Source organism: Chlorocebus sabaeus, chromosome 19, assembly GCF_047675955.1.
Source record: "Chlorocebus sabaeus isolate Y175 chromosome 19, mChlSab1.0.hap1, whole genome shotgun sequence".
Taxonomy (NCBI): Eukaryota; Metazoa; Chordata; class Mammalia; order Primates; family Cercopithecidae; genus Chlorocebus; species Chlorocebus sabaeus.
In genome coordinates, this window is record NC_132922.1 from 34,004,969 (window position 1) to 34,030,380 (window position 25,412).

The window sequence follows — 25,412 nt, forward strand, 5'->3', positions numbered from 1 at the left end:
TTATAATATCTCAACATCTTTTAATTTTTTGGTGCCAAGAACTATGTACTTTCCTCAGTTCAATGTCCACTATGATTTTGTATTCTCAAGGTCTGCCTCTCACCCCTTCATTTTAATTTTACCTTTATACAGGAAAACGTTATTTTCTTCTCGAGTACACTCTTAGGTGGCTCCTATTGGCAAACAAACCTCTCAGTTTTAATTTTTGAAATTATTTTAATTTTTTTTTTTTTTTTTTTGAGACGGAGTCTTTGCTCTGTCGCCCAGGCTGGAGTGCAGTGGCGCGAACTCGGCTCACTACAAGCTCCGCCTCCCGGGTTTACGCCATTCTCCTGCCTCAGCCTCCCGAGTAGCTGGGACTACCGTCTCGGCCTCCCAAAGTGCTGGGATTACAATTTTTCTTCTTTATTGAAGATACTTAGCTACATTCAAATTCTAGCTTGACTAAAAAATTTTTAAGCATGATTTTAACATTTGTTTTTAATCGAAGATAACGTGTAAGTTTATTACGTACAAATGATGTTTTGAATTACATATAGATTATAAAATGGTAAAATCTAGCTAATTAACAGATGCATGATCTAAAAGTTATTATTTTTTGTGGTGAAAGCACTTAACATCAACTACTTTTCCATTTTTCAGGACTGCAACATGTCATAATTAAGTATGGCTGCCAGGTTGCACAACAGAGCTTGTAAAATGTATTTCTTCTATCTAATTGTAACTATGTTTCCTTTGACCAACATCTCTGCATCCTCTCCACTAACCAACCCATGCTCTGGTAAACACCATTCTACTCTCTACTTCTAAGAGGTAAGCTTGTTTAGATTCCACATTTGAATAAATTCCTGTGTTTTTTGTCTCTCTGTGTCTGGCTTATTTCGCTTATCATAATGTCCTCCAGGTTCATCTATGTTGTCTTAAATGGTAGAATTTTATTCTGCCATTCATTTTGTTATGCCATATATTTGTGGCTAGATAGCATTTCATTGTGTTTACATACCATGTTGTCTTATCCATTTATTCTTTGATGGACACTGTGATTGATTCCATATCTTGGCCACTGTCAATAGTGCTGTAATAAACATGGGAGTGTAGCTATCTCTTTAACATACTGACTTTATTTCTTTTGGCTATATGCCCAGTTGTGGAATTGCTGGAACATACAGTAGTTCTATTTTTAGGCTGAGAAACTTCCATACTTGTTTTTCATAGTGGCTGTATTAATTTGCATTCAAACCAAAAGCGTATAAGAGTTACCTTTATTCCACATCCTTGCCAACACTTGTTCTCTTTTGTCATTTTGATTATGGCCATTCTAATTAAGATAAGGTAAGGTCTGGTAGTTTTTGATTTGCATCTCCCTGGAGGTAATAAACACAAAGATAGAGAAACTGGGAGATACAAGAGGACAGAAATGACTCAGTGATAAACACTATGGGGTCTCACCCACAATTGGCACACTCTGATCCTCTAACCAAACGACAAGCCACAGTCCAATTACTTGTTTTAAAGAAAAATGAGAAAAAAAAAAAATCTCTAAAAACAAGGATAGGCAAGGACAGTGTCCCCCTTCGGGCACAACAGCTGGTTTTATGTGATAATTACAGCACCTCTTCTTGCAAACATTTGTGTAAATGGAGGATTTTACTAAGGATGATGGACATCTAAGGTTCCCAAAGTTAAGAACTTTAAGTATTCCCAAATTGGTCTTCTTGTATGCTAAATTAGAGAAGTTAGGTTTCGGAATCATGGAAAATAAACGAGGGTTGTATTTTAGCTGGCACCTAAAAACATCCAAAAGTGGAAATGATAAACTTACTTCGTTCCAGAAAGGTAACAACAAAATAATTGAAACTACCTCAGAATTAAAGAAAAGTAGCAAAATCAGCTTCTAAAATCAGGAAGGTGCCAAAAACTGTTTTCTTTTTCTTCTCCCGAACCTCTGCTTTCTAAACTTCCCCTGGATGATTTCATTTTGTTTCTCTTTCTCCTCTCCATATTCCTTCTTCTTAAACCACAAAGGGTGCAGAAATAGCTACAGAAGAAGAAAAATAGTAGTCATTTCTTTTAAAGCAAAACCCACAGAAGAATGGGTTCAAACATAAGATATATACTTTATACCAAGTCAGAATTAAGTGCTCCAATGTTTGGATTTCCTCATCTGACTCATGACACCTTAAGTTTGCCAAGGAATTCCAAATAATGCTTAAGACCTGTGATTCAGGGTTTTCAAACCAATATCAGCTAATTGACTTACTAGTCCTCCAAAACAAAGCCGAAGAATGCTACAAGGTAGCAAATTAGAAACCGCTTTAGCAGATTTTAACAAATTAAAGGGCAAATGGGAGAGAGAAGCGTAGGCAGTTTTGCAACTGCCTCTGTGGGGATTTACTACAGCTATTCCCCTAATCCTACAGACTGGGCAAAATACAACAATGTAGTATATATCCCAGCAAAACCATACCTGACTATTATATCACATTTATTTTTATTTTTGTGGATATACAGTAGTTGTGTGTATAAATTGGGTACATAAGATACTTTGATACAGGCATGCAACGTGTAATAATCACAGCACGGTAAATGGGGTATCTATCTCCTCAAGCATTTATTCTTTGTACTACCAAAATTCAATTATATTATTTCAGTTATTTTAAAAGGTACAACTAAATTATTATTGATTATAGTAATTGTCAATTATTGACAATTGCAGTGTTGTGGTATCAAGTACTACTGTTGTGCTATCAGTACAAACTGTGCTATCAGTACAAATACTACTGTGGTGCTATCAGCACAAATACCCTGTTGTGCCATCAAATAGTACCTCTACCTCTTATTCATTCTTTTTAACTATTTTTGGTACCCATTAACCATCCTCACTTCCCTGCATGCCGCTACCAAACCGCCCCCCTACTATGCTTCTCAGCCTCTGGTAACCATCCTTCTACTCTCTGTCTCCAGGAGCTCAACTCAGTGGGACCCTCAGCTCCCACAAATAAGTGAGAACATGCAAAGTTTGTCTTTCTGTGGCTGGCTTATTTCATTTAATATAATGATCCTCATCCATGTTGTTACAAATGACAGGATCTCATTCTTTTTTTCTGGCTCCACTGTGTATATGTACCACATTTTCTTTATCCATTCATCTGTTGATTGACACGTTGCTTCCAAATGTTGGCTATTTTCAACAATGCTGCAATAAACATGGGAATGTAGACATCTCTTCAATATACTGACTTCATTTCTTGCGAGTATATACTTAGCGGTGAAATTGCTAGATTATATGGAAGCTCTATTTTAGTTTTCTGAGGAATCTCCAAGCTGTTTTCCACAGTGGTTGTACTAACTTACATTTCCACCAACAGTGTACCAGGCTTCCTGTTTCTCCACATTCTCACTAGCATTTGCTGTTGCCTGACGTTTGGACAAAATTCATTTTAACTGGGGTAAGATGATATCTCATTGTAGTTTTGATTTGCATACCTCTGATAATATATCTGCTTGCAATTCATGTGTCTTCTTTCAAGAAATGTTTATTGAAATATTTTGCCCATTTAAAAAATCAGATTACTAGATTTTTTTCCCATACAGTAGTTTGAGCTGTTTATCTGTTCTACTTATTAATCCTTTGTCAGATGAATAGTTTGCAAATATGTTCTCCTATTCTGTGGGTTGTCTCCTCACTTTGTTGATCATTTCCTTTGACATGCAGGAGATTTTCAACTTGATGTAACTTCATTTGTCCATATTTGCTTTGGCTGCCTGTGCTTGTGGGTTATTACTCAAGACATTTTTGCCAATACCTGGAGAGACTTTCCTCAATGTTTTCTTGTAGTTTTTAAATTTGAGGTCTTAGATTTAAGTATTTAGTACACTTTCATTTGAGTTTTGTATATGACAAGAGATAGGGGTTATAGTTTCATTCTTTTGCATATAGATATCCAGTTTCCCCAGCATGATTTATTGAAGAGATTGTCTTTGCCCTAATTTAAGTTCTTGGCACCTTTATCGAAAATGAATTCAGTGAAAATGTATAAAAATTTTTTCTGGGTTGTCTGTTCAATTCCATTGGCTCATGTGTCTATTTTTATGCCAGTACCAGGCTGCTACAGTTACTATAGCTTTGTACTGTAATTTGAAGTCAGTTAATGTGAGTCCTGCATTTAATCTGTGAATTGCTTTGGGTAATGTAGACATTTTAACATACTAACACTTTCAATCCATGAACGTGGAATATCTTTCAATTTTTGTGTCTTCAATTTATTTTATGACTGTATTATAGTTTTTATTGTAGAAATCTTTTACTTCTTTGGTTAATTTCTATGTGTTTAGTTCTATTTGTGACTATTATAAATGGTATTTCTTTTTAATTTCTTTTTCAGATTGTTCACTCTTGGCATATAGAAATGCTACTGATTTTTGCCAGGCGCAGTGGCTCATGCCTGTAATCCCAGCGCTTTTGGGAGGCTGAGGCAGGCAGATAACGAGGTCAGGAGATCGAGACCATCCTGGCTAACACGGCGAAACCCTATCTCTACTAAAAATACAAAAAAAATTAACTGGGCGTGGTGATGGGCGCCTGTAGTCCCAGCTCCTCAGGAGGCTGAGGCAGGAGAATGGCATGAATCCGGGAGGCGGAGCTTGCAGTGAGCCAAGATAGCGCCACTGCACTCCAGCCTGGGTGACAGAGCAAGACTCCATCTCAAAAAAAAAAAAAAAAAAAAAAAGAAATGCTACTCATTTTTATATCTTGATTTGTATCCTGAAACTCTACTGGATTTATCAGTTCTAGTAGTTTTTGTGGAGTCTTTAGGTTTTTTACAATTATAAGATTATATCATCTGCAAACAAGGATAATTTGTCTTCTTCCTTTCTATTTAGATGCCCTTTATTTCTCTCTCTTGTCTGATTGCTCTTGCTAGGACTTCCAGTACTATGGTGAATAACAGTGGTGAAAGTGGGCATCCTGGTCATGTTCCAGATCTTAGAGAAGGGGATTTCAGTGTTTCCCCAGTCAGTATGACACTAGCTGTGGGTATGTCATATATGACTTTTATTATGTTAATAATGTTCTTTCTCTACCCAGGTTCATGATGGTATGTTGAATTTTATCAAATGCTTTTTTCTGTCTTAATTTAAATTATTATAAAATCTTCGTCCTTCATTTTGTTGATGTGATGTATCATATGGATTGATTTGCAACCATTCTTGCATCCTTGTGATAAATCACACGTGGTCATGAAGAATGATCTGTTTAATGTAATGTTTAAAGGTTTGCTAGTATTTTGTTGAGGATTATTGCATCAATATTAATTGGAAATATTGTAGTTTTCTTTTTTAAAGTGTCTTTGATTTTGGTATAAAGGTAATTATGGTGTTATAGAATGAGTTTGGAAGCATTCCCCATCTCTATTTTGTGGACTAGTTTCAGTAGGATTGGTGTTAGTTCTTTAAATGTTTGTTAGAGTTCAGTAGTAAAGCCATAGAATACTGGTCTTTTCTTTACTGCGAGACGTTTTATTACAGCTTTGATCTCATTGTTATTGGTCTGTTCTGTGTTGTATTTCTTCATGTTTCAATTTTGGGGTGTTTCTTGGTGCTAGTCTGGCCCAGTCAGACCTGCTCCATGCTCTCCATCAGACAGCTGGTGGCCCTTCTTGAAGAGTGAGTGCAGCAGGCACTAGCGGTTGGGCTGAAGCCCCTTGGCCTCAGGCGGACTCTCCAATACTCATTGAACTTCATGGTGAGGGACAGGGGACCCACCCTGTCTCTCAGCTAGAAAGCAGGGAGTCCTTGTTCAAGGAAGCCCCTGGGACAGCTGCAGGAGGCAGCCCTGGGAAAAAACGCCCAAGGCCCCCCTCGACCGGCCGTCCTGCCTCTTCTGCAGGACCTTCTCTTCCCCTCTTTCCCTCCCTCCTGAGGTGACAAGGAGGGGAGGAGGCCACGGAGCCCACTGTGTCTGGGAAGCCTGGCCCTTCCTTTTGAGCCTCCAGGGGACTCTCACGGGTCTCGCCCCTTCTCCAGGACCTGGAAGCTTCTTTCCCTGAAGAGCCCTGAGCTCTAGTCCCAAGTGTCTCTTCCCCATTGCTTCCTGTTTCTCCTTTCGCCTCCACCACCACCACCAGGGGCTCACACTCCCTGCTTTTGGGCTTCAAATGTCGTACTACGTGCTTGACTCACTAGCCTGCTTAATCTTCAAAATCACTCTATCTAGAAGACATTTTAGGCTGGGCATTGTGGCTGATGCCTGTAATCCCAGCACTTTGGGAGACCCAGATGGTCTGATTACTTGAGTGTATGAGTTACAGACCAGCCTGGGCAACATAGCAAGATCCTGTCTCTACAAACACAGAAAAAACTAGTGTGGTGCTGTGGCACATGTCTGTCATCCCAACTACTTGGGAGGCTGAGATGGGAGGATCGCTTGAGCCTGGGAAGTCGAGGCTGCAGTGAGCTGAGATCACGCCACTGCACTCCAGCCTGGGCAACAGACTGAGACTCTGTCTCAACATAAAAATAAAAATAATGTAAAAAGTGAAATTGCCGAAATCACTCATTTAACCAACAAGATGAGCAACTACCTACCAGGGACAATGAAAGTTTAAAGGTGCCAAGAATTATGAAGGCAGTATTGAACTCACTTGAAATATGAACACCACATTGGGTGAATTTAGATAGGAAGGACAAGGAGATATTCCTAGGAATATGATTATATATGGGAAAACACTGAAAAAAGACTCTGCAATGTTTGAGAAAATAATGGCCATAGAAAAAGATTTCATGGACCTTCCGGCTTATGAAAAAATCAACTGAAATTGCTTAACATTAGGTTAGAGCATTAAAAAGGAAAAATAAACCTTTATATAAGAAGATAGTTGGAATAGGGGACAGGAATGACCCATTTCCCAGTCTCTGCCTAGAACAGGGCTGGGGAAAAATCTGTGGTCATCACATTGACTGTTGCATAAACATATTCTTTCTATATGCCATCATGGAGCAGGTGCTACAAAGACAAGGCAAGGAAAAGGAATAGAGAATATTGCTGGGTGCTTTTCTGTAGGGTGATCAGGACAGGACTCACTGAAAAAGAGACATTAGAGCAGAGCAAGTGTGAGAGAGAGAGTCCTAGAGAGATCTGTGGGCAGGGGATTCCACGTGAGGGCAACAGACACTGCAAAGCCCCCGAGGCAGGGAGTGCTTGGTGTGTTTGAGGAGCCAGAAAAAGGCCAGTGGGGCCGGAATGGAGTGAGTGAGGAGTAACAGGGGCAGAACACATATGGCCTTAGAGATCATGGCTCTAGGTGTTTTGTTTTATTTTCCAATTTTTAAAATTGTGTTAAAATACACATAACATAAGCTATAGTAGTTTAACCATGCTTCAGCGAACAGTTCAGTAATATTAACACTCATAGGGTTTTGCAACCATTACCACCATCCATCTCCAGAATTCTTTCCAACTTGTAAAACCGAAACCCTCTCTCATTAAACAATAGCTCTCCATTCTCCCTTCCACCCAGCCCCAGGCAAGAACCATTCTGCTTTCTGTCTCTACGCATTTGACTATTCTTGGGACCTTATAAAAGCAGAATCTATGGTATTTGTTTTTTGTGACCTATTTCACTTACTCTAACGTCTTCAGGGTTATTTTTAATAACGTTTGTCAGAATTACCTTCCTTTTGAGAAATGAAGAATATTCCATTATATGTATAGACCGCATATTGTTTATCCATTCATCTGTCACTGACATTAGAGTTGCCTCCATATTTAAGCTATTAGTGAATAATTCTGCTATGACCATGGATGTACAAATATTTCTTTGACCCTTCTTTGAATTCCTTTGTGTAGACACCCAGAAGGGAAGTGCTGGATCATGTGAGCCTCCACCCCACTGTCTGAAGTCGTCCTTGAGCCTCCACTCTGCTGTCCCCAGAGCTGTCACTGATGTTCCACCCTACTATCTGGGAGCTGGTCTGAGTCTGCACCCTGCTGTTCTTGGGAGGCCAGAAAGCCCACCAGGGCTGGTCAAACTCCACCCCTCCCTTGCTCTCTCCTCCCAGGCATCAGCACTTTGGAAAAGCCATTTTCCATTAAAAGCACCTTTTAATATCTAGGAAAGGTGCCTCAGGAAGGCATGGAGAGGTCACCACCATCAGGTTATGGTGTCTCACCTGTGTTCGCTGGCCCCATGCTGGCCCTTTAAGGGGTAAGAGCAGAACAGGCTGGGAGACTACACCTCTTTTATCAGAGTGGCCATAGATAAAGCCAGAAAGGGGACAGGAGAATGTGGTGCTGTGGGCAGGATGCTGAGGGCAGAGGCCCCTCCCGACAGGTGCTGAGCAGATCAGGCAAGGAGGAGCTTCCAGCCTCCATCCAGGCAGGACTTCTAACCACTGCTAGAGGCCCCTTCTTGGGAGGTCCTGTCCCAGCCCAGGGCCAGCTCCAGAGACTTTTGTCCATTTTCCACAAGATGGACATGATGCAGGTGGCTGTATCTGGGCCCCAGAACTTTCAGGACTGAGCCCTGGTGAAGACAGGAGGGGGTTGTGGGCCCTGGATGTCCCTGGGCAGCCGATGCCTCTGGCTGGGACCATTCACCACCCAGATGCCTCCTCACTAGGTCTCCAAGCCTCACTGGTCATGTGAAACGCCACGGGGCAGGGCTGGGATGGGTTGAGGGCTCCATGTGCTTCCTGAGAGGGATGAAGGGTTGCATCCGCCATAGCAGCCCAAGGCATAGTAGCCACTACTACCCCACTCAGTCTCAGTGAGCAGGCTTGTGGGGGATGTAGGCGCCTGGTCCTCCAGTGGCAGGTAGGCAGGCAGCGGTGCCTCTCACTCCTCACACTCCACTGGCAGCATATCCTCCAAACTTGGGGATCCTAGGAGGTGTTTCCATGCCCTCCTGCTCTCCTCCATGTCACAGATTTCCAGGGACAGGCTGAGCCACAGGTGAGCACCACAGTGGCCCCTCGCACACTGAATTCCAAGGCTCCTTGTGAGGTGCTGGCACAGTCCTGGCTCGGCTGCACACTGGCCCTGTGGGCCCCCATCCAGGTCTGGAGCAGAGTATGGGATGAGGGAAGGGCTCAGGCAGCATGATCAGAACTCACCCTGGGAGTGGTAACCTCCTCCTCAGTAGGCCCTCCCTCCTCCTCCAAGAAGCCCTCCTGATGTCCACATCAAGCAGCACCTGTGCCAGGAACATTCTGTCTTCCTTACTATGCGCCAGCTCAGCCTCCACATGGGACCCTGAGTCTCTTCAGTCCCCTCACTGCTCCCCTAGCACAGAGCCTGGGGCTCATAGCAGCCTGCACCAGGGTACAGATGGTGACACGTGCTGAGGACAGAAAAAACGCCTGGCAGCATGCAGCGTGTGTCCCAGGGCCTTTCAGCAGCTACAGAGACTGGGTACGCCCACCTGAACAATTTTCTCTCTCTCTATCTCTCTCTCTCTCTCTCTCTCTCTCACACACACACACACACACACACACACACACAGCATGACAGACAGGTGACACTAAGACTGGTGACTTTCAAGGTACTTGGGAAAGGCCAGCCAACCTGAATCCCTCTGTGGAGACATAGGAGACCTCTGCCTCCAAAAGGAAGCTCTTCCTTTGGTGGGACCGGAAGTATCCACCCAACGCACCACACACACACTACACCTTCCATCGCTGCACTGCTCCCTGCCAGACCCCCACCCATGGGCCTGAATAATCCCTGGCAGATGCCCTGGTTCTACAGAGAAGGGCTGGTGCCTGCAAGCGGATGACACAGGTCAGGGAACAATCACAACCTCCGCCCCACTCAGCCTTGTCTTCAGCTGCCCAGGCTCTTGACAGTCACATCTGCCACTCTGAGGAAAGATGGGAACTCTGCCAAGACCCAGGTGCTCAGTTTTAAGCTTTAAATTATATTTTTGAACAACAATCCTAAGAACTAGGTTCCCTGTTGAAAGGGAAAATGATTTTTTCTGCATAATATGCTGGCAATACTGTGTGGAGGGGATGTCTCTGCCACACAGGGTCCAGGGAAGCCGCAGCACCAGGAAAGGGGACCCTGGTGTCACCCTACAAGGAAGAAGTTGAGACAAAGTTAATCTTGGTAGAGAGTTTATTTGAGACAGACTTCAGGATTGCAACTCTGGAGCATAGATTCAAGTTATCCTAAATATACACTCCAATTAGCAGCAGGTATGAGCCGATTTTTAAAGGCAAAACAACCGGGACAGGGAAGGGGCAGATACAATTCCTCAGGAATTTTAGTTGGTTCATAGCAATAACACTCCTTAGTGATGGGCCATACACTGTTAAGCTACAGGGTACGATGTATGGCATCCGGTGTGACACGGTTAAGCCATAGGGTGTGGGGTGTGGTATCTGGTGTGGCATTATGAGGTAAATTCAAAGCTACTTCTGGCAACAGCAGTATCAAGAAATGAATACGCAGCTCAATGTGAGGGAGTAGAACATGACTGTGGTCTCATTTTAATGCCTCCTTCTGGACCTGATAATTAGAAACACTTGCATTTCTAAGAGAAAAGTTATTTTATTTCCTGACTGGTGAAGACCCAGGTCAGCTTGGTCCGGACCCCAGGGACCTCATGCCTTATGCCCTTTGCCCACAGTGAGAAGCCTGAGGGAGGATACTGGAGCCCATCTCCTGGAGCTCTCCCTCTGCCCCTCCTCCTACCCACAGGGCATGAACTGCCAGCTCAGCAGGGAGGGGAGGGTCTATGTGACCCCCAAGGAGTTCACCAATACATGGGCTGTAGGAGCCAGACAGGGCTCAAAGAGGGGGAAATGCAGAGCCCATTCCTGGCTCTGGTACCAATGTGTGACCCCAGGGGAACTGAAGGGGTGGGCAGACCAGGAGCCCAGGGTCAGTGAGGGTCCCAAGGGCAGCATAAGTGCCAGAGACCTTTCCCCAAGGCCACAGGACAGAAGGAGGAGGTGAGACCTACGGTGGGTGTAGACAGCTGCAAACCAGAGGAAATAGAGATAAGTCATGAGAAACTTACATTTTTTTCCCATCAACCATGCAACGGAAGACACAAGAAAAATCAATCATCAATGGAAAGTAAAGTGGTTTTTTTTTTTTTTTTTGTCCACTTGAGACACAGAGGATAAATTTAAACTCACTGTATATATATATATAAAAGGCTCAAGACACTGATAAGTCCCTCAATCATCATCAAAGCCAACATCCTGGGCAGGCTAGACCTTGGGGCAACACCTGCCCTCCATGCGCTGTGGCAGTCTCTGCCCGCTCCTGAAGTTCCCATTGTGCGTACTGTAGGGGGCTGGAAGAATGTTGCTGGAGAAGACATATTCTGGAAGAGGGTTCTTTCCACTCCGAGGCCAGAAGACAGTCAGAGGTCCATGGGGACCCAGGTAGGGGCTCCTGCTGAGGCCCCAGTTGGCATGAGGTCACTGCAGGGGCTGAGCTCCCTTCCAACCAGGAAGAGCTCATCTGCCTCACTCCTGCCACTGCCTCTCTCCCCTCTCACCCCATCCAAACCTACTCTCAGGGCAGGATCCAACGGGGTACCCTGTGGCCTCCCTGGCTAACTGATTTATACTAAGGCATACGTCCTATACAGTGTGAGCTGTGACGGTGAGTTTATAATTGACTTGCCATGACTGCAGCCTGCAGAGGGAGCCAGCACCTCCAGGAACCCCATCCTTGCCATCAGCAGAGGGTCTGTGGCTCCTACCTCATCCAATGTCTCCCTGAGCACCATGTCTGCCTGACCAGGACCCACTGGTCCTCCCATGAGGATGTTGCCTAGGGTTCCAACCCAATAGGTCCAAATACACCTCACCAACCTCCCCTCCGGGCTGTCCCCTCATTCCCCACCTCAGGGTCACTACTCATATCTCATCCACCCACATGTCTCCTCAGTCTCAAGACCCTGCAATTTCCTCCACTTGGCTCCATCTCCACTTTTCTTACCAGCTCAAACCAAATCTTACCTCTGTGGACATCCCACTGGCCCTCATCAGGTCCCCCATGTCTGCTTGTTCCCACAATCGCGTCCTTCCACGCCTCCACGCGTGCTGAGGGACAGTGTGCACTGCAGTGTAGTTTTCTATATATTAATTCACGTGATTAAACGATTTAGAAAAAAAGAAGATTGGCTGCCCTTCCCCCTAGTGGCTAATTTGAAGAGTGTCGTTCTAAATTTCAATTCTCAAATTTCATTCTCAAAACATAAAGCATAACGTCACAGTTTCACACTCTTCAGCACTTTCCTTTGCCCTAAGGAGAAGCCAGGCACCCACTCACCTGGCCCCACCCAGCACCCCCATTCCCACACACTCTTCCTTGCATCCTCCCTGCTACCTGATGAGGCCCCTGTGCCCCTCTTGTAAGCTGACACACAGTGCACATTGGCAATGGCTTACTGAAGACGCCCCTTGTCTGTCCTGTTCTCTAAGACATCTGCAAGGACAAGAACAGATCCTGTGCACATCACATGCCCCCAACTGTGCTTTCACACCATGTGTGAACAAAGAAGCAAATCAAGCTCCTCCAGAGGCAGGAGACAAGGACCTCCGGCTTCTTGGTCCCCATGACGCAGGGTCTGGTTGAGGCCAAGCCGCCCTCTTTTTCCACCTCTTCTCTCCTTCCCTTCTCTCCCCAGGCAACATGCGAACTTCCAACCGGCCCAGGGAAGGAACTTGTAAAGCCCACCTCAACCAGGATAAGACAGTGGGGCATAAATGCGAGGAGAGGGGTTGGCTCTCGGTGCCACACTTCACGAACACTCACACATGCACACACTGATGCATGCACACGCTGACACGTCCACGTACGTGACATAAGTACACACATGTGCACACAGCGACATCCCAATACATTCACAAACATACACAACACAAACAGCCCAAACCCTCACTCTAAAACCTAACCCCAGCCCCAAACTGCAACCCAGAACTCAAGTCCTAGCCTGAACCTCGACCCCAAACCCCACCTCAAGTCAGAAGGTAAACCACAGGCCGAATCCCGAACTGGAACTCAAACCCCAGCAGGAACCTGAACTCTTCCGTTGTCTTTCCTCACCTGGCGCCTGGGACTCAGCATCTGACGCTCTGCTGCGCGCCTCGTTCTTGTCCTCCCCACCAGCTGTGCTCCCTGTCCCCCATCTCCGAAGGAGCCGCCCAGCCCATGTCCCCCACCCCGGTGGTCCCGATAAGATGCACCCAGGCTGACCCAGGGTGCAAGTCCCCACTCCAATCCCCAACCCAAACCCTAAACCAGAGGCCTTGTCTAAACTTTACTCCCAAACTCCCCCTCTAATTGGATCTGGAACCACAGGCGCAAGCCTTAACCGGAACTCAAAACCCAGCCGCAACCTGAACCCCGCCCCCGCCTTGAGCGCCTGCGCGCGGGTCCCGCCCTCCCCACGAGCTTCACCTCTCACCCGGACCACCCCCAAAACTGCGCTTTCGACCCCGCAGTCCCAGGGAACCGCAAGCCTCCCCCCACAGCCCACCTCCAGCAGCACCCTCTCGCCCTGTCACGGCACCTTCACTGTGAGCCGCGGACCCCATTTCCCTGCCGTCCCCCTCCCCCTCCCGGGAGCTGTGACCACCTGACCCAACATTTGCGCCTTTGGCTTCGTGGCCGGAAGCGGCCCCGCAGGCGGAGCATGACAAGTGGCCACGTGCTGCACAGTGGCTGGCTGAGGAAGTCACCCCCGGAGGAGAAGTTGAGGCTCTTCGTGAGTGCGGGCAGTGGGGGCGGGACCAGGAGCGCCGCGGAGGGTCTGGGGGCTCCGGGAGGGGTGTGGGGGAGGCGGCCTGGGTCCACGGGAGGAGCTGTGGGTGGAGGCGACTTGTCCACGTCTGCATTCGAAGGCCACTCCCCGCCAGCGAGAGACAGGGTCCGGGTTTGCGTGGGTTGCGTTCCGAGTCCCAGGGAGTTGATTCCGGGGCTGGGGACCCTTTTACCCTGAGCGCCGTGGGCCTGCAGGTCGGAGAGTGGGCGAGAAAGGAGACTAGGCTTTGCAGACCCACAGCAGGCTCCGCAGCCTCACAAAGGACAGGAACCTCGCACCCGCTCCCCTTCCCTCCCAGGCCCTGAGAATGGCGGACACCTCGCACCCTCTCCTTTCCTCCCAGGCCCCAAGGAAGGCAGGCGCCTCAAACCTGCTGTCTTCCCTCCTGAGCCCTGAGAAGGCAGGCACCTCACACCCCCTCCTCTTCCCTCCTGGTCCCCAAGAAAACGCAGGCGCCTCACACCAGCTCCCCTTTCCTCCTTGCCCGCCACTCCCGGGGTCGTTCGCGTCCGTCCACGCCTCCACGCGTGCTGAGGGACAGTGTGCACTGCAGTGTAGTTTTCTGTATATTAATTCACGTGATTAAACGATTTAGAAAAAAAGATTGGCTGCCCTTCCCCCTAGTGGCTAATTTGAAGAGTGTCGTTCTAAATTTCAACAATTTTACTGAGGAAACAGTAATTTTAGGAGTCAGTATGATTATACCAAGTACATGGAAGAGGCTCTTCTCTCCTATTCCTTAGCCCCAGGTCCAGCCCTTCAAGAATCTATCCAGAATAAGCTGATCCCATAGTCATCTTCCCTTTCCTCTGCTTCCCTGCGGTATGGGCTATAACCAGTTCTGCGTTCTTGTCTTTCTCCATTTGTTTTTTCAAGTTTTTATTATACTTTAAGTTCTGGGATACATGTGTAGAACGTGAAGGTTTGTTACATACATATATACACGTGTCATGGTGGTTTGTTGCACCCATCAACCCATCATCTACGTTAGGTATTTCTCCTAATGCTTTCCCTTCCCCTGCCCCCCAACCCCAATAGGCCACGTTGTGTCATGTTCCCCTCCCTGTGCCCATATGTTTTCATTGTTCACCTCCCACTTATGAGTGAGAACATGCTGTATTTGGTTTTCTGTTCCGGTGTAAGTTTGCCGCGAATGATGGTTTCCAGTTTTATCCATGTCCCTGCAAAGGACATGAACTCATTCTTTTTTATGGCTGTGTAGTATTCCATAGTGTATATGTGCCACATTTTCTTTATCCAGTCTGTTATTGATGGGCATTTGGGTTGGTTCCAAGTCTTTGCTGTTGTGAGTAGTGCTGCAGTAAACATACGGGTACACTTGTCTTTATAGTAGAATGATTTATAATCCTTTGGGTATATACCAAGTAATGGGATTGCTGGGTCAAATGGTATTTCTAGTTCTAGATCCTGAGGGACAGTGTGCACTGCAGTGTAGTTTTCTGCAGTGTAGTTTTCTGAAAGGGTGTTGAAGGCAATTCCTTGAGGAATTGCCACACTGTCTTTCACAGTGCTTGAACTAATTTACACTCCAACCAACAGTGTAAAAGCGTTCCTATTTCTCCATATCCTCTCCAGCATCTGTCGTTTCCTTTTTAATGATCGCCATTCTAACTGGCATGAGATGGTATCTTGTGGTTTTGATTTGCATTTCTCTAATGACCAGTGATAGTGAGCTTTTTTTCATGTTTGTTGACCACATAAATATCTTCTTCTGATAAGTGCCTGTTCATATCCTTTGCCCGCTTTTTGACAGTGTTGTCGTTTTGTTCTTGTAAATTTGTTTAAATTGCTTATAGATTCTGGATATTAGCCCCTTGTCAGGTAGATGGATTGGAAAAAATTTCTCCCATTTGGTAGGTTGCCTGTTCACTCTGATGATAGTTTCTTTTGCTATGCAGAAGCTCTTTAGTTTAATTAGATCCCATTTGTCAATTTTGGCTTTTGTTGCCATTGCTTTTGGTGTTTTAGTTATGAAGTCTTTGCCCATGCCTATGTCCTGAATGGTATTGCCTAGGTTTTCTTCTAGGGTTTCTATGGTTTTAGGTCTTACATTTAAGTCTTTAATCCATCTTGACCCTGACCTCTTTTAGAACTGAGTTAATTTTTGTGTCAGCTGTAAGGAAGGGGTCCACTTTCAGTTTTCTGCATATGGCTAGCCAGTTTTCCCAACACTATTTATTAAATAGGAAATCCTTTCCCCATTGCTAGATTTTGTCAGATTTGTCAAAGATCAGATGGTTGTAGATGTGTGGTGTTATTTCTGAGGCCTCTGTTCTGTTCCATTGGTCTGTATGTCTGTCTTAGTACCAGTACCACACTGTTTTGGTTACTGTAACCTTGTAGTACAGTTTAAAGTTGGGTAGTGTGATGCCTCCAGCTTTGTTATTTTTGCTTAAGATTTTCTTGGCTATACGGGCTCTTTTTTGGTTCCATATGAAATTTAAAGTGGATTTTTCTAATTCTATGAAGAAAGTCAATGGTAGCTTGATTGGAATAGCATTGAATCTGTAAATTCTTTGGGCAGTATGGCCATTTTCACGATATTGATTCTTCCTATCCATGAGCATGGAGTGTTCTTCCATTTGTTTGTGTCCTCTGTTATTTCCTTGAGCAGTGGTTTGTAGTTCTTATTTCCTTGAGCAGTGGTTTGTAGTTCTTATTTCCTTGAGCAGTGGTTTGTAGTTCTCCTTGAGGAGGTCCTTCACATCTCTGTAAGTTGTATTCCTAGGTATTTTATTCTCTTGGTAGCAATTGTGAATGGGATTTCACTCATGATTTGGTGCTATATTTGTCTAATATTGGTGTGTAGGAATCCTTGTGATTTTTGCACATGGATTTTGTATCCTGAGACTTCACTGAAGTTTAAGGAGTTTTTGGGCTGAGACGATGGGGTTTTCTAAATGTAGAATCATGTCATCTGCAAACAGAGACAATTTAACTTCCTCTCTTCCTATTTGAATACCCTTTCTTTCTCTTGCCTGATTGTGCTGGCCAGAACTTCCAATAATATGTTGAATAGGAGTGGTGAGAGAGGGCATCCTTGTCTTGTGCCAGTTTTCAAAGGGAATCCTTCTAGCTTTTGCCCATTCAGTGTGATATTAGCTGTGGGTTTGTCATAAATAACTCTTATTATTTTGAGATACGTTCCATTAATACTTAGTTTATTGAGAGTTTTTAGCCCGAAGGGGTGTTGAATTTTATCGAAGGCCTTTTCTGCATCTATTGAGATAATTATGTGGTTTTTGTCATTGGTTCTTTTTACGTGATGGATTATGTTTATTGATTATCATAAATAACTCTTATTATTTTGAGATACGTTCCATCAATACTTAGTTTATTGAGAGCTTTTAGCATGAAGGGGTGTTGAATTTTATTGAAGGCCTTTTCTGCATCTATTGAGATAATCATGTGGTTTTTGTCGTTGGTTCTTTTTATGTGACAGATTACATTTATTGATTTGTGTATATTAAACCAGCTTTGCATCCCAGGAATGAAGTCGACTTGATCGTGGTCAGTAAGCTTTTTGATGTGCTGCTGGGTTTGGTTTGCCAGTATTTTATTGAGGATTTTTGCATTGATGTTCGTTAGGAATATGAACAAAAGAAATTTTCTTTTTTTGTTGTGTCTCTGCTAGGGTTTTGCATCAGGATGATACTGGCCTCATAAAATGAATTAGGGAGGAGTCCCTCTTTTTACATTGTTTGGAATAGTTTCAGGAGGAATGGTACCAGCTCTTCTTTGTACCTCTGGTAGAATTCGGCTGTGAATCGGTCTGGTGCTGGACTTTTTTTGTTGTTGTTGATAGGCTATTAATTACTTCCTCAATTTCAGAACTTATTATTGGTTTATTCAGAGATTTGACTTCTTCCTGGTTTAGTCTTGGGAGGGTGTATGTGTCCAGGAATTTATCCTTTTTTTTTTTTTTTTTTTTGAGACGGAGTCTCGCTCTGTTGCCCGGGCTGGAGTGCAGTGGCCGGATCTCAGCTCACTGCAAGCTCCGCCTCCCGGGTTCACGCCATTCTCCTGCCTCAGCCTCCCGAATAGCTGGGACTACAGGCACCCGCCACCTCGCCCGGCTAGTTTTTTGTATTTTTTAGTAGAGACGGGGTTTCACCGTGTTCGCCAGGATGGTCTCGATCTCCTGACCTCGTGATCTGCCCGTCTCGGCCTCCCAAAGTGCTGGGATTACAGGCTTGAGCCACCGCGCCCGGCCGGAATTTATCCATTTTGTATGGATTTCCTAGTTTACTTGCATAGAGGTGTTTATGGTATTCTCTGGTGGTAGTTTATATTTCTGTGGAATCACTGGTGATACCCGCCTATCATTTTTTGTTGTGTCTATTTGATGATTCTTTGTTGTGTCTATTTGATTCTTATTAGTCTGGCTAGTGGTCTATCTAATTTGTTAATCTTTTAAAAAAACAGCTGCTAAATTTATTGATTTTTTGAAGTTTTTTTTGTGTCTGTATCTCCTTCAACTCTGTTCTGATCTTAGTTATTTCTTGTCTTCTGCTGGCTTTTGAATTTGTTTGCTCTTGCTTCTCTAGTTCTTTTAATTTTGATGTTAGGGTGTCGATTTTAGATCTTTCTCGCTTTCTCTTGTGGGCATTTAGTGCTATACATTTCCCTCTAAACACTGGTTTAGGCGTGTCCCAGAGATTGTGGTACATTGTGTCTTTGTTTCCATTGGTTTCAAAAAAAAAAAAGATCTTTATTTCTGCCTTAATTTTGTTATTTACCCAGTAATCGTTCAGAAGCAGGTTTTTCAGTTTCCATGTAGTTGTGCATTTTTGAGTGAGTTTCTTAATCCTGAGTTCTAATTTGGTTGCACTGTGGTCTAAGAGACTGTTTGCTATGATTTCCATTCATTTGCTGAGGAGTGTTTTACTACCAATTATGTAGTCAATTTTAGAATAAGTGAGTGCTAGGTGGTGCTCAGAAGAATGTATATTCTGTTGATTTCAGGTGGGGAGCTCTGTAGATGTCTATTAAGTCCACTTGGTCCAGAGCTGAGTTCAAGTTCTGAATATCCTTGTTTCATTTCTGTCTTGATGATCTGCCTAATATTGACAGTGGGGTGTTAAAGTCTCCCACTATTACTGTGTGGGAGTCTAAGTCTCTTTGTAGGTCTCTGAGAACTTGCTTTATGAATCTGGGTGCCCATGTCTTGGGTGCATATGTATATTTAGGGTAGTTAGCTCTTCTTTTTGAATTGATTCCTTTACCATTATGTAATGGCTTTCTTTGTCTCTTTTGATGTTTGTTGCTTTAAAGTGTGTTTTATCAGAGACTAGGATTGCAACCCCTGCTTTTTTTTGCTCTCCATTTGCTTGGTAAATATTCCTCCACTCCTTTATTTTGAGCCTATGTGTGTCTTTGCACATGAGATGAGTCTCCTGAATATAGCACACTGATGGGTCTTGACTCTATCCGATTTGCTAGTCTGTGTCTTTTAATTGGGGCATTTAGCCCATTTACATTTAAGGTTAATATTGCTATGTGAGAATTTGATCCTGTCATTATGCTAGCTGGTTATTTTGCCTGTTAGTTGGTGCAGTATCTTCATCATGTCGATGGTCTTTACATTTTGGTATGTTTTTGCAATAGCGGGTACTGGTTTTTCCTTTCCATATTTAGTGGTTCCTCAGGAACTCTTGTAAGGCAGGCCTGGTGGTGACAGAATCTATTAGCATTTGCTGGTCTATAAAGAATTTTATTTCTCCTTTGCTAATGAACCTTTGTTTGACTGGATATGAAATTCTGGGTTGAAAATTATTTTCTTTAAGAATGTTGAAAATGGAGGTTCCAAGATGGTCGAATAGGAACAGCTCCAGTCTGCAGCTCCCAGTGTGAGTGATGCAGATGGTGGGTGATTTCTGCATTTCCAACTGAGGTACCACATTAATCTCACAGGGGCTTGTCAGACAGTGAGGGCAGCCCACGGAGCAGGGCGGTGTATCGTGTCACCCAGGAAGTGCAAGGGGTTGGAGAATTCCCTTTCCTAGCAAAAGGAAACCATGACAGATGGTACCTGGAAAATCAGGACACTCCAACCCTAATACTGTGCTTTTCCAAAGGCCTTAGCAAATACCACACCAGGAGATTATATTCTGCACCTGGCTCGGAGGGTCCCATGCCTACAGAGCCTTGCACACTGCTAGCACAGCAGTCTGAGATCAAACTGTGAGGCAGCAGGGAGGCTGGTGGAGGGGCGTGCACCATTGCTGAGGCTTGAGTAGGTAAACAAAGCGGCCTGGAAGCTCGAGCACATAACAACATTAACCTTAAATGTAAATGGGCTAAATGCTCCAATTAAAAGACACAGACTGGCAAATTGGATAAAGAGTCAAGACCCATTAGTGTGCTATATTCAGGAGACCCATCTCACTTGCAGAGACACACATAGGGTCAAAATAAAGGGATGGAGGAAGATCTACTAAGCAAATGGAGAACAAAACAAAACAATACAAAAAAAGCAGATGTTGCAATCCTAGTCTCTGATAAAACAGACTTTAAACCAACAAGGATCAGAAGAGACAAAGAAGGCCATTACATAATGGTAAAGGGATCAATTCAACAAGAAGAGCTAACTATCCTAAATATATATGCACCCAATACAGGAGCACCCAGATTCATAAAGCAAGTCCTCAGAGACCTACAAAGAGACTCAGACCCCCACACAATAATAACGGGAGACTTTAACACCCCACTGTCAACATTAGACAGATCAACAAGACAGAAAGTAAACAAGGATATGTAGGAATTGAACTCAGCTCTGCACCAAGTGGACCGAATAGACATCTACAGAACTCTCCACCCCAAATCAACAGAATATACATTCTTCTCAGCAATACATCACACTTATTCCAAAATTGACCACATAGTTGGAAGTAAAGCACTCCTTAGCAAATGTAAAAGAACAGAAATGATAACAAACTGTCTCTCAGACCACGGTACAATCAAACTAGAACTCAGGATTAAGAAACTCACTGAAAACCACTCAACCACATGGAAACTGAAAAACATAACGGAAAGAAGGCAGAATAAAAATGTTCTTTGAAACCAATGAGAACAAAGAGACAACATACCAGAATCTCTGGGACACATTTAAAGCAGTGTGTAGAGGGAAATTTATAGCACTAAATGCCCACAAGAGAAAGAAGGAAAGATTTAAATTGACACCCTAACATCACAATTAAAAGAACTAGAGAAGCAAGAGCAAACACATTCAAAAGCTGGCAGAAGGGAAGAAATACATCAGAGCAGAACTGAAGGAGATAGAGACACAAAAAACCCTTCAAAAAATCAGTGAATCCAGGAGCTGGTTGTTTGAAGAGATCGATAAAATTGATAGACCACTAGCAAGACTAATAAAGAAGGAAAGAAGAATCAAATAGATGCAATAAAAAATGTTAAAGGGGATATCACCACTGATCCCACAGAAATACAAACTACCGTCAGAGAATAGTATAAACACCTCTATGCAAATAAACTAGAAAATCTAGAAGAGATGGATACATTCCTGGACACCCTCCCAAGACTAAACCAGGAAGAAGTTGCATCCCTGAATAGACCAATAACAGGTTCTGAAATTGAGGCAGTGATTAATAGCCTACCAACCAAAAAAAGTCCAGGTCCAGACAGATTCATAGCCAAATTCTACCAGAGGTGCAAAGAGGAGCTGGTACCATTCCTCCTGAAACTATTCCAATCAATAGAAAAAGAGGGAATCCTCCCTAACTCATTTTATGAGGCCAACATCATCGTGATACCAAAGCCTGTCAGAGACACAACAACAACAAAAAAGAGAATTTTAGAACAATATCCCTGATGAACATCGATGCAAAAATCCTCAATAAAATACTGGCAATCCGAATCCAGCAGCACATCAAAAAGCTTATCCACCAAGATCAAGTTGGCTTCATCCCTGGGATGCAAGGCTGGTTCAACATAGACAAATCACTAAATGTAATCTAGCATATAAACAGAACCAAAGACAAAAACCACATGATTATCTCAATAGATACAGAAAAGGCCTTTGATAAAATTCAACAGCCCTTCATGCTAAAAACTCTTGATAAATTAGGTATTGATGAGATGTATCTCAAAATAATAAGAGCTATTTATGACAGACCCATAGCCAATATCATACTGAATGGGCAAAAACTGGAAGCATCCCCTTTGAAAACTGGCACAGGACAGGGATGTCCTCTCTCACCACTCCTATTCAACATAGTGTTGGAAGTTCTGGCGAGGGCAATCAGGCAGGAGAAAGAAATAAAGGGTATTCAGTTAGGAAAAGAGGAAGTCAATTTGTCCCTGTTTGCAGATGACATGATTGTATATTTAGAAAACCCCATCATCTCAGCCTAAAATCTCCTTAAGCTGATAAGCAACTTCAGCAAATTCTCAGGATACAAAACCAGTGTGCAAAAGTCACAAGCATTCCTATACACCAATAACAGACAAACAGCCAAATCCTGAGTGAACTCCCATTCACAATTGCTTCAAAGAGAATAAAAGACCTAGGAATGCAACTTACAAGGGATGTGAAAGACCTCTTCCAGGAGAACTAGAAACCACTGCTCAACGAAATAAAAGAGGACACAAACAAATGGAAGAACATTCCTTGCTCATGGATAGCAAGAATCAATATTGTGAAAATGGCCATACTGCCCAAGGTAATTTATAGATTCAATGCCATCCCCATCAAGCTACCAATGACTTTCTTCACAGAATTGGAAAAAACTACTTTAAAGTTCATATGGAACCAAAAAAGAGCCCACATTGCCAAGACAATCCTAAGCCAAAAGCACAAAGCTGGAGGCATCATGCTACCTGACTTCAAACTATACTACAAGGCTACAGTAACCAAAACAGCATGGTACCGGTACCAAAACAGAGATATGGACCAATGGAACAGAACAGAGCCTTCAGAAATAATACCACACATGTACAACCATCTGATATTTGACAAACCTGACAAAAACAAGAAATGGGGAAAAGATTCCCTATTTAATAAATGGTGCTGGGAAAACTGGCTAGCCATATGTAGAAAGATGAAACTGGATCCCTTCTTTACACCATATAGAAAAATTAATTCAAGATGGATTAAAGACTTAAATGTTAGGCCTAAAACCGTAAAAACCCTAGAAAAAAATCTAGGCGATACCATTCAGGACATAGGCATGGGCAAGGGTAAGGACTTCATGACTAAAACACCAAAAGAAATGGCAGCAAAAGCCAAAATTAAAAATAGGATCTAATTAAGCTAAAGAGCTTCTGCACAGTGAAAGAAACCAGCATCAGAGTGAACAGGCAACCCACAGAATGGGAGAAAATTTTTACAGTCTACCCATCTGACAAAGGGCTAATGTCCAGGATCTACAAAGAATTTAAACAAATTTACAAAAAAAAAATCAACCTCATCAAAAAGTAGGCAAAGGATATGAGCAGACGCTTCTCAAAAGAAGATATTTGTGCAACCAACAGACACATGAAAAAATGTTCAGCATCACTGGCCATTCGAGAAATGCGAATCAAAACCACAATGAGATACCATCTCACACCAGTTAGAATGGTGATCATTAAAAAGTCAGGAAACAACAGGTGCTGGAGAGGATGTGGAGAAATAGGAATGCTTTTACAATGTTGGTGGGACTGTAAACTAATTCAACCATTGTGGCAGACGGTGTGACGATTCCTCAAGGATCTAGAACTAGAAATACCATTTGACCCAGCCATCCCATTACTGGGCATATACCCAAAGGATTATAAATCATGCTGCTATAAAGACACATGCACACTTATGTTTATTGCGGCACTATTCACAATAGCAAGACTTGGAACCAACCCAAATGTCCGTCAATGATAGACTGGATTAAGAAAATGTGGTGCGTATACACCATGGAATACTATACAGCCATAAAAAAGGATGAGTTCATGTCCTTTGTAGGGATATGGATGAAGGTGGAATCCATCATTCTCGGCAAACTATTGCAAAGACGGAAAACCAGACACCACATGTTCTCACTCATAGGTGGGAATTGAACAATGAGAACACCTGGACACAGGGTGGGGAACATCACACACTGTGGCCTGTTGTAGGGTAGGGGGAGGGGGGAGGGATAACATTAGGAGATATACCTAATGTGAATGACGAATTAATGGGTGCAGCATACCAACATGGCACTTGTGTACATATGTAACAAACCTGCGTGTTGTGCCCATGTACCATAGAACTTAAAGTATAATTAAAAAAAAAAAAAAGACTGTTGAATATTGACCCTCACTCTCTTCTGGCTTGTAGGGTTTCTGCAGAGAGATGTGCTCTTAGTCTGATGGCTTCTCTTTGTGGGTAACCTGACCTTTCTTTCTGGCTGCCCTTACCATTTTTTTCCTTCATTTCAAACTTGGTGAATCTGACAATTATGTGTCTTGAGGTTGCTCTTCTTGAGGAGTAGCTTGGTGGTGTTCTCTGTATCTCTTGAATTTGAATATTGGCTTGTCTTGCTAGGTTTGGAAAGTTCTCCTGGATAATAAATATCTTTAAGAGTGTTTTCCAATTTGGTTCCATTCTCCCCGTCATTTTCACGTATACCTCAAATGTAGATTTGACCTTTTCACATAGTCCCATATTTCTTTGAGACTTTGTCTATTCCTTTAAATTTTTTTCTCTAATCTTGTCTTCACACTTTATTTCATTAAGTTAATCTTTAATTTCTGATATCCTTTCTTCTGCTTGATCAATTTGGCTATTGACACTTGTTTATTTTTCACGAAGTTCTCGTGCTGTCACTTTCAGCTTGATCAAGTTGTGTATGTTCTTCTCTAAGCTGGTTATCCTAGTTAGCAGTTCCTGTAACCATTTATCAAGGTTCTTAGTTTCCTTGCATTGGGTTAGAACATACTCCTTTAGCTCGGAGGAGTTTGTTTTTACCCCCTTTCTGAAGCCTACTTCTGTCAGTTCGTCAAACTCATTCTCCATCCAATTTTGTTCCCTTGCTGGCAAGGGGTTGTGATCTTTTGGAGGAGAAGACACATTCTGGATTTTGGAATTTTCAGCCTTTTTGCCCTGGTGTTTCCTCATCTTTGTGGATTTGTCTATTTTTGGTCTTTGATGTTGGTGATATTTGGATGGAGTTTTTGTGTGGGTGTCCTTTTTGTTGATGTTGGTGCTATTGCTTTCTGTTTGTTAGTCTTCCTTCTGATAGTCAGGCTCCTCTTCTGCAGGTCTGTTGGAGTTTGCTGGAAGTCCACTCCAGACGCTGTTTGCCTGGGTATCACCAGTGGAGGCTGCAGAACAGCAAAAATTGCTGCCTGCTCTTTCCTCTGGAAGCTTTGTCCCGGAGGGGCACCTACCAGATGCCAGCTGGAGCTCTCCTGTATGAGTTGTCTGTCAACCCCTGCTGGGAGATATCTCCCAGTCAGGAGGGACAGGGGTCAGGGACCCACTTGAGGAGGCAGTCTGTCCCTTAGCAGAGCTTGGGCGCTGTGCCGGGAGATACACTGTGCTCTTCAAAGCCACAGGCCGAACGTTTAAGTCTGCTGAAGCTGCGCCCACAGCTGCCCCTTCCTCCAGGTGCTCTGTCCCAGGGAGATGGG

General features: G+C 43.6%; 1 protein-coding gene across 1 annotated transcript in view; it reads left to right on the forward strand.

The window, feature by feature from the left end:
• Positions 1-1,751: 1,751 nt before the first annotated feature.
• The window catches only part of GAB4 (GRB2 associated binding protein family member 4), a 66,356-nt gene continuing 42,695 nt past the window's right edge, over positions 1,752-25,412 (forward strand). Inside the window, 4 exon segments of the mRNA XM_073007123.1 lie at positions 1,752-1,836; positions 12,651-12,743; positions 13,548-13,653; positions 13,655-13,730. Of these exon segments, the coding sequence (XP_072863224.1) occupies positions 1,752-1,836; positions 12,651-12,743; positions 13,548-13,653; positions 13,655-13,730 (360 nt within the window).